Genomic DNA, 18354 nt, shown 5'->3' with positions numbered 1-18354 from the left:
AAGCATGTTTTGCTAATATTTCAAAAGCGTGTGATGTTACCAAATAAACAAAGTAAGAATTTCATTGTAGTACACATGACTTGAAGAGATCAAGAATACCCACTTAAAAAAGCGTGATCACACGTAACAACATCGTCTTCTGCCAGGACTTTTGGACAATCGGTGCAACCGGGAGATATGAAAGAAAAGATGATGAAAGGCAAGCATTTAAACGACACTATTTCAGCGTAAGCCTGTCTCTGAAGCTACTGGTGAGGCTGCAGCAGGTGTTACAGAACATGAGCCCGAAGAGGCTGCGCTGTACGCGGGGTCCCCATCACTCGAGATAGTGTCCCGGGGTCTCGTTACGCATTCTGTTCTCCGGTTTATTATACACACTGCCAGCAATCTATAAGTGCAGTGGGTGCTTGATAAAACTGCACGAATGTTCAATGTTGATAAATATAGTTAACAATGTCACTAACGAGCGCAACTTGTACTCATAAGCATGACCCAGTGTGTGAAAACTAGACACGAATCTAGTTATTGACGAGCATCAGACTTTGATTTTAATCACACTGGAGAACTTTGCTGTAGTTTTGCAGCAGGTTTGAAAGTAACTTACTGTAGAATTAGTTACTTTCCTATTAGTACTGATTTTCATTTGAGTTTAACTTTACTGTGACAAAAAATTAATAACTTTTGAGAGTAAAAATGAGCAAGGAGAGACTGGCATTAACACAGCAACACTGCAAAACATGGCGTTCTACCGAAGCATTTTTGTCTTGTTTTTAAGTAAAAATATTTGAAACTTAATTATGATACATTTATATAACAAAAAAAGTGACCTTAGGTATTAAGTATTGTTTCATGAAAGAAAATATAAGAAATAGCTAAGTTGTAAATTAAATCTACAGTAAATTACTGGCACACCTGCTACAAAACTCCAGCAAAGTTCTACACTGCATGATTTACTGTAAGTCTTTGACATGACATTCTTTACAATATGTTGGTGCCCTGCTGTAAAAATAGCAGAACCCTGCCCAAAACACAAGAAATGCAGATGGGAATCATTAGAACACACATTAATGCCAGAGACATTTTTTGAATAGAAAAAAGAATGCTACATAATTGTATTTAAATGGAAACCATTAGAATTTGTGTTATACTATTTTAAGCAGAATGGGTTTATGTAGACATAGTACATCACAGCATCTAAGGCTAAATGTAACTCTTAACTGACTGAGAGACAGTGATGAACAAAACCAGCAAGTCCCCCCAGCCGTCGTTGGGTATTGAAATCTTGCTTGCATAATATGTTATCAAGAGCATTCTGAAAGATTTAGAGACATACTCTTTGCATTCATGGGTGTGGTGGTGCTCATGGATTGACGATCTGGGACGGATGAGTAGGCTGGGAGGAGATCAGAGTATATTCACCATAAAAAACTAGACTAAACCACCGCCTATATGCACTTAAAATGTCCATATCTGATTGCAAATGTACAACCAAGAGGAAGTTGTTAAAACTTTAAAGAAAGTATTACTTTTTTTATTTATTTGATGACTTTTTTAAATGTATGTGTAGGTTATGTTGTTCCTGTCAAAACAATAAACATTCAGTCAAAAAAAAAACAATATTCTGACATAAGTAAGTGTGCAACTACATGTCAACATTAACTCTCAATCATTTGTATCTACATGTCAACTCATGGCTGGAATACACTACAAGACATTTAAAATCTGAACAGATTTGTTTTTTAAACTAGACATCACACACTTGCAGACTTTTTGAAAGATTCAGACAGAAACCCACTAACTGATCATATCTGCAGACTGAAACATACTCGCTGTAACAAGTCTTGTAGTGTATTTAAGGCTTAACTCTCACTGTAGTAATAATGGGCTGGTAGGTTAAGGTAAGGGACGTGTTGGCTAGAGGGTTAGAAGAATAGTTAACCTGTGTAGTTGCAACATTGCTTATAGTCAGTGGAAGATCTTTTGGGGGACAATCATAGTGAAGTATTAGCATAAAATAGACAGAAAGTCTACTAATAATCTACCGAAGTTGCAAAGTTCTTTCTCATTTGTAAAACACCTAAAGTGTAACCTGAAGAAATGTCTTCAGCATTTACACATTTTCTGTTATAAGCTCACTTTTCATATAACCGCCACTCAAATTTGTATATGAATTAACAGTATGCATGCAGATGTGCACTACTATAACAACACACATGCAAATTTCATAATTCATTATGAAAACATGACAAATGTGAAATCAATAAAGCTACAGTAAGTCTCTCCGATGAAGATGCACTCAGATGTCAGAGCACACACTGCATGCTTTGTAACTAGTATTAACTGTTTGGGCCAAAGGTCACAGGCATGTCTACAATGACGTCATGTATTGCAGATTTTCAAGAAAACTTTGCCCTTGCGATTCTCATGAATGCATGGCCACGTGTTCTCTCATCTTCAAACAGCACAGGTGAATGATTAACTGTAATAAACTGATAAGAGTTTCAGCATCGACTGCGAGCACTGTTTTATGATAATCCCTACCCAGCCTTCTTTCTTCTGTTACACCAGTGTCACCTTGCATGCACGTCCATCAGATTCTGTTAGAATCCTGCTGAACAAAAACAAACACAGGTCATTGAGGAGTCAATGCCTCAGACTGGATGAAATGATGTGTTGTGTCATTAAGATGATGTGTCGGGGTGGAGACGCTTACTTATGCTTGACATGCAAGGTCTCCAATGAACTGACCAGGACAAGAATTCCACAATCACTACCCGAGAGTCAATCACGCGTACACAAAGTGGCTCATACCTTCTCACAGCTGAATAAATGGACACAGCGGCTGTATTTTTAATGGAACAACATTTCTCTAACATTGTGCCAATACATATGTATGTGTATACTCCCAACTAAACTCTGAATGTTTCAATAAATGTCAGCATTGTGAGAGACTGAAAGAATGATAAGATGTGGTGTGTGTTGTGTTATGTGAATGAGGAGTGGCCCACAAGTCCAGCAAAAGATCAATGATAACTCTGCTTTTGAAGGATGTTTCATACGGTTTTAATGCAGAAGGCACAGATGAGCCTCTATAGCGCTCAGTGTTGAATCAGGATGAAATGATCACGAGTTTGGACATCGCTCTCCTCTCAGCAACCACGTCCAGGGTTACCAGATCCTCTCCGATGACAGAACTTGCCTTTTTGAGTGGACATCACCAGCTCCATGATTTAATAACCAACTACGAGTCGAGTTAAACGTTGAGTTTTTGCTTTCAGATGAGCTGAATAGACTTCGTTCAGTCAGACAAGCCATGATCAATGGAGCTCCAATATTACGATTCACCATGGCAAGCAACCTCCAGACAGCACTGCATGGCACACTTTCCTCACCTGTATGCATACATAAATGTGCCAAAAAACATAGAAATAATAGAATGCAAAAGACAGAAATACAAATTTTTTTAGATTTTCAAACAATTCAAATATGTATTTCCTCATTTATTAATCTCATGACTCATGCCAAGTCTGGTTCTAGTCTATAGAACATTGTGTCTTGTGCCAGACTCAGACTGATGCTGGTTCGAGTCCTGCGTGGAGAAGGACTGGACGCACTTCTACATTTACTGTGCAAAAATCTACTCGGGGCCCCAAAATCCCCCGTTAAATAAATGTACCTCCTCTGAATTCATTCAACCTCTTTATTAACAGGATCCTATAAAATATGACATTTGAAGGCTAAAATAAACTACAAGACTTGTTGCAGGAAGTCTGTGCCAGTCTGCAGATTTGATCAGTTAGTGTCTTTCTATCTGAAACCTTCTACAAGTTAAAAAAAGTATTGTAGTGTTTTCCAGCCATAAGTTGATTAGATCAGTGGTTCTCAACAGGGGGGCCGGGGCCCACAAGGGGGCCCCAGCTGACTTCCTAGGGGACCTCAAATTCAAGCAAAATTTTAAAGTTAGTCAAAATTAGCATTATAATATATGAAATATTTCTTATTATTTGGCCAGTTTTAGTTCATAAATGTTTTACCAAATAATATTTAGCTCTTAAATTTTTAATTGGGTTTAAATTTTGTGAGTGTGAGGGAGCCTTTGAATATTGTTGAATACAATCTCCTCGTCTTGGGTCAAAAAGAAGCCCTGGCTTAGATGGTCTGTCTAACGGTTGAATTTATATCCTGATTCCATTTATTCTATGATTTAAACATTTCATAATAATGTCATTTTTCTTTACAAGTTTAAAAAGTAGACCACTCAGCATTTGGTTGATTACAGTCACCGATGGCTTGCCCGCCAGGAACTATTGTCACCGGTCAAAAAAATTACATTCCTGTACATCCCCCCCCTCTCTGTCACTATACTTTGGGGGAAAAGAGCAAAACTACATCAAAAGCTATAAAGAGCGTGTTCTACATTAAAACGTGCCAGGACTCAAGCATGACTACTGAACAGTGACCGTACCAGTTAGGTTTAATCATATTTCAACAAGTCATACATGGCATTAACAACAAAACGTCCCACCCTCAGAAAAGAACAGACATCGAAACAATACATCATTAAGCAACGGGACGACACTGAGCTACTGATCAACACCTGGACTTCAAATATTTAAACATTTACACATCATAGCATAGTTTTGAAACTGAAGTTTAAAACCATCTCCTCGCCACTGCTCCCGCAGCGCTATTGCTTCTCTGACATTATCAGCCCGGAGAGGAAAAAGAACAATCAACGGATGAAACACATTCTATGCTTCTAGTGAACATTGCTGCGTGTCTGTTATTTTTACTGTGAAGTTGGCAGTTTAAGGCATTGCAGCTATTAAATCGGTCGACCTCAATGCAGATGATGGTAGCACATTGTAAAAGAACTATACGCTTTGTAACTTCATGTTGTAAAGTGATTGGGCTTGGTAGGCGATTTACATTTGGATCATTTGTGCTGAAAATGAAGGCAGTCTTTGTTCAGTTCAGCCTACATGAGTGGGGAAGATGAAACTCTTCATTGGTGATGTACCAGGAGTTCCAGAGATCAGTAGTCCTTCATCAGGTTCACATGACGGGGAGCCAAACACTTTTTCACTTTTGTCATTTACTGCTGATAGTTGCTATACTGACCCTGTAAGGAAACACACATACACACATTGTAACAAAGGCAGTAAAAAGAAAATCAACAATTGTAACAGTACGTCGTCCATAGTTAATGTGATGTTAAAGGGGCAATGAATTAAGACATCAATTTTAACCCGAGCTTTTGAAATACTAGAGGGAATGGTTTTCACACGAAAATCAAGTGTTAGAACTGAAAACCCCCTTGTTACTTAGATGACATCTGTTTTTGACACCATGCCCCGCGAACAGCAGGATCTGGAATGCACCCATCTACGATGTCATTGATAGGTTGAACACCGTCTCCGCAGAAGAATATCAACGATTACTTCTCTAGCCCCGTCCACTAGTAAACGCATAACAGTACTGAGGTAACAAGTTGAGCGGAAAGGGAAAGAGTGCAAGCAATAAACATGCCATTAGATCGCTTAATCTCAGCTCACGTGAGTAAAACATTATAGTGGATTCCTTTGTAAACAAGGCACAGGTCAAAGATGGATTTGTGGAATGACGAAAATTAAAAAGCAATGCTGTACCGCCAATATTGGATCCAATAGAAATGGCGCAGCAATTTTATGCGAGTAAAACATTTTTGTAAGATTAGTATTACCTGGGGACATCTAGTCATTTGTAATACTTGCAGAGGTTGTCTGATAAAATTTCCCCACAAATGACCTACCATATTTTGACGAACATCGAGGTCCTGCGATCATATTAGTCCTGTGCGAAATGGCATCTCCTTGATTTGGTGGGCTCATATATAATTTTTCAAGGTTTAATTCACCGTTTTCAAATAATGGAGGCTGTTTTGAAGTGTTTTGGTATTATTTTGGGTGCTGGGTCTGATTTTGAACTTGAATGATTTTGAATGTAAAAACCATGCGGACGTAACAAGTAGACCTCATACAACAGTATAAAACAATAAACAAGCAGAGTTCACACCTTCAACTACTCTTTTAGGGCACCAGATTACACACAACCCCCCCAAAAACAGGTTTTAAAAAAAAAACATTTCAAACGCAACATATAAAGGGATCACATTTCATATAACCTCTGGCAAAAATTATGGAATCATCACATTTAAGAAAAGATTTTGTTAGATAGCTTAAAATTCTGGCTTCATTAAACATGCTTTCAACAAAATCACTCACATTTTTTTATTAATGGCATAAGTTTTCACAGATCAAGTAGAGGAAAAAATTATGGGAACACTCAATGTTAAGGAAAAAATTATGGAATCAGCTTTACTTTTTGTTTTTAACACAAAATAGGACAAGTCTAAAAATGCTTATTAATCATCAGTTAAAAGGGAGCGCTAACACACCTTAATGAGCTGTTGGACGTGGCTAATTGAAAGGAAACATGGCTCCAAAGAAAGAGCTCTCAGTTGAAACAGTGGAAAGGATTATAAAACTCATTCAACAAGGAATTTCAACACAGAGTGTGGCCATAGAAGTTGGTTGCTCTCAATCAATCAGCTGTGTCTAAAATTCGGTGCAAGTACAAACGGAATGAGAAGGTTATAAAAGGAAAAGTTACAGGCACACAGGAAAACTCAAGGCGATATGCCTTGAAAACCCAAAATGCACAACAACAATCTTACGGTTCTGTGACAGAACCGTAAGAATCCGGCTGACTGAAATGGGATTTAAATATAAAAAGCCAAACAAAAACCAGCACTGAGACCAAAACACAGGAAAAAAGGTTACAGTGGGCTAAGGAGAAGCAATCATGGAGGAAGAATGATTGGATGAATCGCCAATCTTCATTGGCCAAGGAGATGACGCTGGAACTTCTGAATGGTGCCGTTCTAATGAAACATATAAAGATGACTGTCTGAAGAAACATACCAATTGACCAACTCATTTATGATATGGGCTTGCATGGGAGATGGCAATCATTACCTCAACACTCAGTGCACAGGTGTACATTAAAATTGTGGACACTTTTCTCCTACCATCCATGGAAGAGAAATTTGGTGATGATGAAGTCATTTTTCAGGATGACAATGCATCTTGACACAGCACAAAGAGTGTTAAAGCTTTTCTTCAGGAAAGGCAAATCAACTCCATGACATGGCCAGCAAACAGTCCGGATCTCAATCCGATTGAAAATGTATGGTGGAAATTAGAAAACATGTCCATGATAAGGCTCCATCCTGCAAAGCTGATCTGTCAACTGCTATTCGAGAAAGTTGGAACCAGATTGATGAGGAATATAGTTTTTCATTAGTGAAGTCCATGCCTCAGTCATAAAAGCCAGAGTAGGAGCAACAAAGTACTAATTGCATTTACTTTTGCTGAAGATTCGATACTTTTTCCTCTACTTGATCTGTAAAAACACATGCCATTAATGAAAAAAAGTAAGTGATTTTGATGAAGGCATGTTTAATAAAGCCAGAATGTTAAGCTATTTAACTAAATCTTGTTATGTGTCATATCTGTGATTTTCTGTTTGCTATAAAGTAAGAAAAGTGTGTTGACTCCATCCATTTTGCCAGAGGTTGAATGTATATACACAAAAGGCGGCGATCGTGAGATGATGTTTCTCACCTGGTCAAATGCATATGGACGCTGTGGCTGTCCCTGCGGTGGTCCGGGCTGTGGTGGTCTGTAGGCCGCATACTGCTGCCCTTGACCCTGGGGGTAGTTTGGGTACTGACCTGGAGTGCTCTGAGACGGACCTGTGAAGTTCACATTCACAACACTTTCAATTTGATTGATCTGTTGAGTTCTGGAGCAGGAAAGAAAGGCAAATGTATGTCTGAATTATTAAATTCTATTGAGTTAAATCAGGGCTTGACAGTAGCGTTTCTCCACGTCACGTAAATATTTTGAATTTGAACAGAATCGGTTTTTACTTCACCTGCGGAAACAGCGGCAAAGCTCATCGTTTTAACAACCTTGTCTGACCAAGCACCAGCTTAAAAATGCAAAAAGTAAAGATTGACTTAAACTTTGAGTCATTCTTAACACAAGTGCTTCCCCATCAGCCCCTATGGCCCAGCAGAGGACAACATTAACATTAATGACTATAAATGAGATTTTGAAAAAAGTTGCTTGTAGGACGGCTGTCTTCACAGACTCTGCGAGATTGATTCTCAAAATATTTTGCAATTGTCGTTTCTTTCCCAAATTGTTCAAGAGCTAAAAGCAAAACACGAGTCTTTGACCGTAAACTACCCAAATATTTTTGTTCGACCACTACTGCCGCAGATACACAAATGTAAGAACAGATAAATGAATTTCTCATTAAAGTGAAGCCAGACATCACTGTGTGCTTTCAACGCCATATTCCCTCTGTGCTCCGGTCTCAACTCTGGACCGAGACACAACCACTCAAAGCCCAGGGCACCACAGGTAACTATTAAATAAATAAATAAAAAATTAGACCCTCGAGTACTCGTGTCTATCACTTATATGAGCTAAATACTGATATTGATTAGACATTTACATTAAAAAGGTAAGGTACAACTACATTTGAGCTGGGCGACTAATAGTTCTACTAGGAAAACTACTAGCCACAGAGGCTGCCTGGTAGAGGCCTAATAATGCTCTATTATCATTAGCCCACCTCTTCCAAGCAGGCCAGAGCGCGGTTGCAATCACTAACACAAGTCAATGAAAGCAGGCTTAAGGTGTCAAATGCACCAGGGAACGGTTCGATTAGGACAGTGCGAGTACGTCCTTAATGTTAAGCCCTGGTTCCATGCGTTCATATTTCGAGGTGTTGACAATGATGTCGCGGGTACCGTAACCCTGCTGCTGTGGGGGGTAACCCTGCTGTCCAGTGTACTGCTGTTGTGGAGGGTAACCCTGCTGCTGGGGGGGACCCTGCTGATACGCCTCCTGCTGCTGCCCGTACTGTGAGTTTCCTACAGACACAAGCCAATTGTCACATTGTCACATTTGTCCATCAGCTCTACTGGGACATACAGTGCAAACACAGAGTGTCGTGCCAAGATTCATTGACATTTCTGAATCTGACCTACTTGATTTGTGTCCGGTTTAAGCGGCAAGAACACTAAATAGTGTTATGTCAAAAGATCTGCGTTAGGGTAAAGTAGCATACCTTCTGGCGCCCCCTGTCCTCCATGGCTGTATTGCTCTGCGTAGTATTCCTCCTGACCCGAGTACTGCTGTGGAGGTCCTAAAAACACAGTTACACCTTTAGACACAGCACGCTGATGACCTGAGTAACTCTTCGGCATTCTTCACCTACCTTGATGTGGGGGTCTGTAGGGCGGCATGGGCCTCTGCCCAATAACATGATTGCCCTGACCCATCATGGTCAAGGGGTTCTGCTGGCCCTGGTAATGTTGCCCACCTCCACCAGCCGCAGGCATGTTGTACTGCTGGGAGGGCGCCTGCTGGTGCATCATGGGCCCTAAAACGACAACAATCATTTTTATTATAGGTTTCATGTAGTTTTCAGATGATTGATAAAGAATGGTGGTCAATAAAGTAGAATACCTGGAGTGGGCTGCATGTTTATGTTGGGACGTGGGCCGTAACTGCCCATGGACTGGCCTTGGCTAATATTCATCTGGCCCTGTGATGGCATGCCCTGTGAGGAGGGCGCAGCGTGGTTATACGCTCCCATGGAGCCATGGCTGCTAGGTGGCATGTTCATGGAGCCACTGGGTATGCTGGGTGACTGGTTGGAGCCGGGTCCCTGCATGGACATTTGGTTGGGACCTACAGAGAGGATATAACATGATTAGAAGCAGGATGATAAGGATAAACAAATGAGTGTGTGACTGCATTCACAAAATGAACGTTAAGAAGAAGTGTTCGAACACGATGATGTCTTACAACAAAAACATTCATTATGTTAACGATGTCAGCTTTATTGGGTTTTAAAATATGGCCAGTTCAAAGAATGCGTACGGCGCGATGACATCACAAACATGCTAATTAGCACGCAATACCACCTTGCATCATAGTGACGGGTAAAAAAAGATTATTATGGAATTTTTACGAGCCTTTCCGTCAAAATGACAGACAATGAAAAAGTCAAATATTCCGATATCTGAATTCAGCGTATTGGCAGATACCAATCCTGATCTGATACTAGCACTGTTTTTCTTGATCAAAGTAGAGTTGCAAATTTGATCTGTTATTGCCAGAGGTGGATAGTTCTTAAACATGTTTACTTTCAAGTAGATTTTTAAATATCTGTACTATATCAGAGTGGTTTGGACAAAAAATACTTCCTTACAGTATGAAGCACATAATACTCACTCCACTACAGTCCAGAAATAAATGATGTTATTAAACTTTTAAACCATGAGTACATTAAAATCTACCACTTTCCTTTACTTCAATATTTTTACTTTTAAAAGTAGAAAAGTATGATTTTATAAATGTAATTAAGTGCTGTACTTAATTGCTGTATTAAGCACAGATACTTACAAAATGTTTAACAAATAAATCTCTGTTTATTACACAAAACTATCACATTATAAAAGTCTCCAAACTCGCTCGTGCACATCCTGGACACAAAATGATGTGCTTAATACATTCGCTTCTAGGTTATTTAAAGTCATGCGCATTGAACCCATAATGATGTGTCCTAGTGATGATCCTGATGATCTTTGCTTCCAAAGTTAAAAACAGTTGCAACACAAAGAGAAGAGATATGTTGTGTGTTTAAATCATAGTACATTGCATCCATCCTAAAGTTAAAAGTTATTGTGTATGAACGACGCATAACATAGACCGCTTCCAGTGCTTGAATCTAATAACGTTACACTCAGCGAGTATCGTCTCTGGCTAAATGCATTTTAAACAAAACCACAGTCTATTATCTAGTGATTATGAAGAATATTGAAAACATTGGAAGAAGTAACGTCCTGACTGTTCCCTGACACATGCATGCTGGATTGAGATTAACAGATAGGTCAGAGTTTTTTAATTATGCTATATTGGTTTATTCCTCACATAAAGCTATCAAAATACATGACATCGAATACAGTGCATGACAACTTTTATGGTCTTTTCTAGAGGTGCACCGATTGACCGGTCTAACCGATTAGAGAAGTGATGAAGTGAGTCGTACTGTACATTAAAAGATTGAATTACATGCTAAAGATCGAAATAATTATGTAACAAGTTTGCATGATTTAAGAAATGTAATCGTTTATGCAATTTGTCTTTTTGAAAGTTATTTCTCATTCATTAGTTTCTCAAGCAAAGACAGCACAGCTTCAAAGATAAGTGAGCCAATAGCGTTTGAGTGTGTGATCTGTCAAGAGCGTTTCATTGATTGAATTTACTGAATGAATATGCCAGGGGACTTCAACTAAACTGCTTGAGGTCCAGTTCATGAACCCTTCTCACCAGCGGAGGTCCGATAAATTAAATACATAAAAACATGAATTGATGGTTTTGGGCAGACCAAAGAAATGATCACAGAAAACATTTTCGTTGAACAAAATATATTATTTTCTCAAATGGATAAACATGAATTTACATATCTATAAGACGACAAGTAATCCTTCACAAAATATATCTATTAATGTTGTTCTGCAATATCCTTTAAGTTGCTTTGTTATGAAATATGTAAGATCAACCGTGTCTGACAACAATAAAATGAAGTAAACGATTGCCTTGATCTCTAAACCTGGACTGAATATTCAATCATTTCAACATAACGACTTTAAAAGAAAACAAAGGTGTTGTTTTCTGCTGAAGTGAGATGAACAAATAGCAACATCAAGTTGTGACAGGACATACTCTGATTACAGAGTTTTTCTTCTGGCTGTTGCAGTTGAATGGGAGGATTGTATAATTTTTTGTATATGTCTTTCTTTTCCATGTAAACATGTCTCACACGCAGTCACCATGCACTCTTTTACTATTTCCCCATCAGTAAAGGGCTTGTTATGTATTCCTAAGATCCACTATATTCTTGGTGAGTGAGGGAGGACCAGTGGAGATCACTCATATTTGGCTTTGAGCTCGTTTATTTTCTGTCCCCTTATAACTCGGACTGCTGCGGGTAAGTTTCTTCAAAGTGTCTATGTCTAACGTTTGTTTCATAATGCCCTTTGAGGTTTCCACTGTTGACCACAGCAACTGAGCTGCTAGTCTCCGCCCCCTTTTCAGCAGAAGACAAAGCCAGGGCTGTGAGCCTGTGCTTCCAAACACACAAAAAAGAAAGGGGTCAAATAAAGGGTAGCAGAACTACACCCAGCGCCCTTCAGCCGAGCTGCCCCAGCTGAGCTTCGTACCAGCACTCTTCAGCTGAGTCGCCCCAGCAGAACTACACCCAGTGCACTGCAGGCAAGATGCCCCAGCGGAGATTGGTACCAGCGCTCTTCAGCTGAGCCGCCCCAGCGGAACTATGGCCGGCACCCTTCAGGTGAACAGTCCCAGCAACTTTTGAGCTATGCCCAGGTATTATCACAAAAGCATCCTGTATCATCATCAGGCCATGAAGTTAAATATATATTCATTGTGGCAGAGACTGGAGGTTTACTAATATGGATAAAAAGTGACCTTGCCCCCTTTACAACAGTAGTACACCACAGCATAAATTACATATGGCTAAAACTAGACCAGAGCTATGGAATCATAGGTAAACATCCATTCATTTGTGGGATTTACATTCCTCCATCAGATTTCCCATATTATGAAGAAATATTTCACACTTCACAAAAAGAAATTGATCAATTTCAGATTCAGGGGGAAAATGTCCGAACAAGCTTAGAACCAGATTTCATAGATAACTCGGGTGTTCACTTAAATGCCCCAGAACTCATTCGCCGCCAGCCTCTTTAAAAAAAGCTGCCAGACTACGCCAGCGTTTTTTAACAATTTCACCCAAATTTAATGGCTCATGGTAAATTTTCTGTAAAGAATATATGGACAAACAATATGTCAAATGAAAGAACAGAGTCTCAGATTTCAAACAAAAGAAACCGTATTCTTCTATCTTCATTTGTTCGTTTTTTATCACTCCGTAGATGGGGGTAGGTTTCTTCAAAAATGCATCATTTTGATTAAGAGATAATTAACATCTTTTGTCTAAGATTCTGCCCAGATTCCACTCAGAACAATCATTAAAAACCACTAAAACATATACGTTCTGGGACTCTGTACTTTTTCCCAAAGGTGTGTAATAGCGCCACCTGCTGTAAAACAGTACAAACACTGATTGCCGTAAAAACTCGTCTTTGGCGGGGAACCGTTTTTTTTAAATGACAAGATAATTTGTCAATGGCGCTGACAGAGATAATCTATTCTATGCTCTACCTAGAAGAATGAACCAGGATCACTCGGTTCATAGAAATGGAAAGGAAATAACACCTCCCTGTCAAACATTAGGTCTTTATCCTGAATGGCAGAACTCAGATTACCAAAATTCACTAGATCAACCAATAACCCTTCATGAACTGACAGAAAAACTGGATTCCCTCAAACATAATAAATCTTGTGGCCCTGATAACGTCAGAAATTAAATGCTCAAATATAGTTCTCCTGAACTTCAGAATGCACTGTTGAAGAACTAGTTTTGAAACTATGGCGGCACAAATTAAACTATGGCGGGCCCCCATAATATAATTAATGAATGGGAAACACTGCAAGTTTTCCCGCCCATGCCCGCATGTACACCTTCGTGTCGTAATCAAGTTTCAGGCGCAGAAACGCACGAGTGTCCAACATGTGGGTTCAGCACACTGCATTCATGGAACCCTAAAGAGGATAATGCTGATGGAGTGTGCGATCACCCTCAGCCCTCTCAGCCCCACCAAGCACACAGATATAACAAGATCATATACTGTAACGCTAGACAAAGGCTGTGAGGCAATAACATTAGCAAAGCTACTTCAAGAAGTAAACAAACATATGCAGTGTCATTATTTGTAATGCGTTAAAGAGCATTGACGCACTTGTCGTTATTTATTTTGTTCGTTCTCCAAATGAATGACATCAGAGGATTAGTGTTTGGCTTACCCGGTATCTGCCCATTCATCTGGTTCTGCATGTGTGGGGCGGACGGGCCATCCGAGGGCATACTGTGACCGTGAGGTGGCTGCGGGGGGGCTCCGCTCTGACTCATGGGCATGTTCTGAGTCGGCGGCTGGAAATGGAGAAATCAAGAGTCTACATTTAGAATTACATTTCATTTGGAAAGCAAAGTTGTTATTTTGCCTTGTCAGATCAATCACGAGCGACCCCTTTCCCACAAGTATCTCATCTGTTGTTCGTTAAACAACACTAAAGGTATATTTTATAGGTCATTTGTATGTATGTGCATGCAGACACTCACAGCGGGCAGAAGAGACTGCATGTTCTGATTGGAGTCTGCTATCGTGGCTAGATACACTAGATTTCTGTGCAGCATCTGTTGGTAGCTGTCAGACCAAAGGAAAGAAAAGTTTGGCTTCTCTTAGAGCAATACAAACTCCTCATGAAGACCACACAAATGTTTCTGCATCCTATATACATTTGACATCCTGTGAAGGTTCAAGACAAAAACAGGAACTACTGCTGGTAGAGTTTAATAAAATGTACATTTCTTTATTGTAGACATGTTTTAAAATGATGGGAAAATAAGCCTTCACAAAAATATGCACTGGGTCCCCAACATTATCACCAGGGACTCCCAGTCCAACTCTGCCTGCCTTCCAAATGACCGCCCCCCTTTTCGCCAATATTTACCCTTGGGGAGAATTACCACCAGTTATCATCAAACTACTCACCATTTCAAACTAAATACAAATAAATAAATAAAGCATAAATCATCTCAAATAGAATGTTAACAATATAATATATAAACAAATACACAATATCATCCATTGAAATACCAAACCCCATAAACCAAATTAACTCCACTCCTACATTCCCCAGAATTCCCTAACAGGATATAAGGATCAGTTGGGAAATAGAACTCCCGTTTGACTGCCAATTAACCACTCCTGCTGCAGTCCAGAATCGTGGTGGAACCAAGGGTAAGGCAAACTAAAATATTACATTTAAATAAAAATGTAACCCCAAATATTCAGTTTGTTGGTTTTTTTTATCGTGTCTTTATTTATTCGACTGCTAACGTTGAGTCTAGCAATACAATTAACAAAGACGCCATCACTTTCCATTTATATTCAAGGCCAGCATAGGGCTTCACGTGAACCGCACATGTTTGGGTTTACCAACGAAAATACAAATACATAAAAAAAACTCAATTACCATAAACAAATGAAAACTACTAGCCTACTCCAAAACTGAATATACCAAACATTATAAATATTGGTAAATAATAGTGATTTGTGTGGCCTTGGCTATCCACATGTTGACGTTATGCTGTGTAGAGAAAGCAGCATCTTCGACAGATAACAGTGAATGATGAACTTACTGTGAGCATTCCGCTGTTTTTCCTTTACTCTGAAAGTCCATAATGCATTGAATCAGTTGATTATTTTCATCCAGCAACTGAACACAAAAAAAAATGACTTTAAAAACACAGTATTCAAAGCAATTTTGTCACGTGAAACTGAGACCTGACGGCTAGCAGAAGACATACATGGATAAAGGTCTTTGCACATACAGTCCGAAATTTTTATTAGCGTCTTTTCATATTTGGCGTTCGTTTGCACAGTGTCTCTGAATTGTCAAAATGCCTCCCAAACTGCTTGCTACGGATGGGAAAAACACCAAAAATGTAACCCAGTCCGAATTCTGTTATGACAGACGAAAATATCAACAGCAGTGTGTAAATGTGATTGACAAAATGTGAGGTCGCATTTACTTTTAAACGTAAAGAAATTTTGGATACAAATTTCAGACTCAATGTGCAATGGCCTTAACACTGAACATTTGAGCATCGTAACAGCCAAACAGACCGCCCAAATGTATATGCAAGTAAGGTGGTGTACCTATCAGTACAATTGAAGAGGAACCTGATGTTTCAAATATTGTAAGATGCGTTACATTTCCGTCACACGCTTGCAGTATTCGACCAATCACGACACACTGGTTAACTGGCCAATCAGAGCACACCTCGCTTTTCAGAGCCATGAGCTTTGTTAAAAATCTGTGCGTTTCAGAGAGGCGGAGCAAAGAAGAGATACAAACATGCACAGTGTGTGGAAAATACAGCGTTTTTCAACCTTGAATTGTGTATAAACATTGCACTACATCTTAAACAAAAATTATATGACACTGCTAAAATTAATATTAACCCTTTAAAGCTTAGCGTTGTCTGTGAAACCAGGCAAATTTAACTTGTTTTTTTGTCGCGTTTCATTTAAATTTTTACTGTTTCTTTTATGACGTTTAACATGCTGAATACTAAAATAACTTTAATTTTATAAATTTTCGTATTATTAATCGTGGGAAGAAATGACAAGATTCTGGAATAACACCAAGCTCAAAACTCAGTTTAACAGAACGGTTACTAAAAATAAGTTGTCCAAGACTTCATAAGTGCAAGTTACTTTTGATGTTTTTTGTCATTTATGACTACTGTCCTCAAAAACCAGGTTCCAGACGTAGTCACCCATCATCGCTTCATCCCACCTTCCCTGTGCTACAGACATTTCTAGAATTTTCTGACAGTGAATCAGAAAATATTTGTTGTAATATGCGCAAATTCGTACAGTTTTTGTTTATTTGCCACACATCGATATATCGCGATTACTAGCTCTAGTCAATTTTGAGCTAAACATTATACACTAAAACATTGATGCTAAAGAAAATAAACATAACCACAATAATTAGCACAATAGAATTGTACAAAGAACTATAAAAAGGTGGAGCGAAACAGCGATGCGTCATAAGGTTTTTGACTACTATGCGTTCTGTACAAGTAGCGCTGTCCTTACGTTACACGTTACACACTCATTTAGGCTAACGTCACATGTACAAAGCACACCCACACATAGCCCATTGTCATTTTATTCGCTCTCTTCTTATTTGTGTGTGTGTTTCGTTTGACCTTTCTTTGCATTGGATGCTTTGGACGTGTATTTGACATTAAACTCATTGTGATGTGGAAGAGACGCGAGTAGTCGGTGACAGTTCAGCTGGCTGCAACGTTACGTGATTTGATGCGATTATGATCACTTGCTTGAAATCCGAAACTAACAATATCGACGATGTGAAGTGTAAGGTACGGGGTTTGTTGACAGTGCGGTGTTCGTGATGAATATCGTGAGAAACGACGGGGAGCGTGTAGCTTAGCGGCTAACAAAGAGAGCGCACGGCCGAAGCGCTTTAAACCGTGGGATAGAGTATAAAATCGTCTTTATCTGACGTGTGTGTTTGTATGTTCTTTCTCTAGCACACGTTAAATATTATAATAAAGACCTAATTTAAATAATGATTACGCTTGTTTAAAGCGTTAGTGGCAGAGATGTCACGGCTAACCTCTTAGCCGAAGCGGCTTCAGCAAACACATGTGACGTCACGATTCATGCAGATTTAGAAAAGACTCTTTTGAAATTACCTTCTGTATTCCCGCGGGCGTTATGTCGCCTTTGGCGCGTTGCCGGTGCGGTGCGAAAGCCACAGACATAATAGAGAAAGTTTAACTTAGCGCCGGAGAAAACCACTAAATTAAACCGCGAAACAAACGCGCCGTGCTGAAACAACAGACTGAACCACTGTCGACAAAACAGAGGGGAGAACCGTTGACAAATTAGAATAAACCACCGAGGACAGTATAGGGGGGGAGGGGCGCTGAAACACCAAACTAAACGATCAGAAAATGCTTATATTCGACTTCACACGTCGTCCGCTCAGTCCAGTCGGTGTGGTTGGCATTTGTTTCAATGCTTTTGTATATTTCAGGAGTCTCCAAGCCCGCTCCTGGAGAGCTCAAACCGGTGCGCAACGTTCTGCAACAGTATTTGAGACACGTTTTCTCTTGTATGGTGGGTGTGTCAAGAATGTCAGCTCAATCAGCAGCAACGTGTGTATAACCGCTGCAACATTAAAAGACAACTCGCACAACGGGTCTAAGTCATGTCGTTTAGATGTGTCCACTGCAGCTCATTGTAAGCAAAAATTGAAAATATTCCAAGTGATGTATTTTGCAGTATTCAACAGTATTAAGTTCTTCAAAAAGAACACAAAGAATGGCCTTCTCAGCTGCCGTAGTTCAACGCTTGCGTCACCACAGGAGGGTGTTCAACCGCACCACCGTTTCCATTAAAAAAACGGTGCTAAAAAAATTTTCCGGGGCTAAACGCAGCTCTGGTGTTATGGCATAAAATGCTTCTTAAGAGTTAATCATCTT

The 18354-nt window shown here is 39.5% G+C and overlaps 1 protein-coding gene across 2 annotated transcripts; it reads right to left on the bottom strand.

Moving 5' to 3' along the window:
• Positions 1-4456: 4456 nt before the first annotated feature.
• Positions 4457-17779, bottom strand: ss18 (SS18 subunit of BAF chromatin remodeling complex). 2 transcript variants are annotated; one of them, XM_056743540.1, is made up of 10 exons: positions 17563-17779; positions 15472-15548; positions 14389-14473; positions 14073-14199; positions 9585-9809; positions 9334-9498; positions 9184-9261; positions 8864-8986; positions 7665-7795; positions 4457-5122 (listed from the first exon to the last, which is right to left on the bottom strand). In XM_056743540.1, exons 1-10 carry the CDS (start codon positions 17629-17631, stop codon positions 5096-5098), a joined length of 1107 nt encoding a protein of 368 aa, XP_056599518.1. In that variant the 5' UTR covers positions 17632-17779; the 3' UTR covers positions 4457-5095. The 2 variants fall into 2 exon arrangements, with proteins under 2 accessions (XP_056599518.1, XP_056599519.1); XM_056743541.1 differs by lacking the exon at positions 4457-5122 and adding an exon at positions 6256-7443.
• Between the last annotated feature and the right edge of the window lie 575 nt (positions 17780-18354).

This window comes from Triplophysa dalaica, chromosome 3, assembly GCF_015846415.1.
Source record: "Triplophysa dalaica isolate WHDGS20190420 chromosome 3, ASM1584641v1, whole genome shotgun sequence".
NCBI lineage: Eukaryota > Metazoa > Chordata > Actinopteri > Cypriniformes > Nemacheilidae > Triplophysa > Triplophysa dalaica.
The sequence above is the reverse complement of the archived record's forward strand: the minus strand, read 5'-3'. Positions and strand labels throughout refer to the sequence as shown.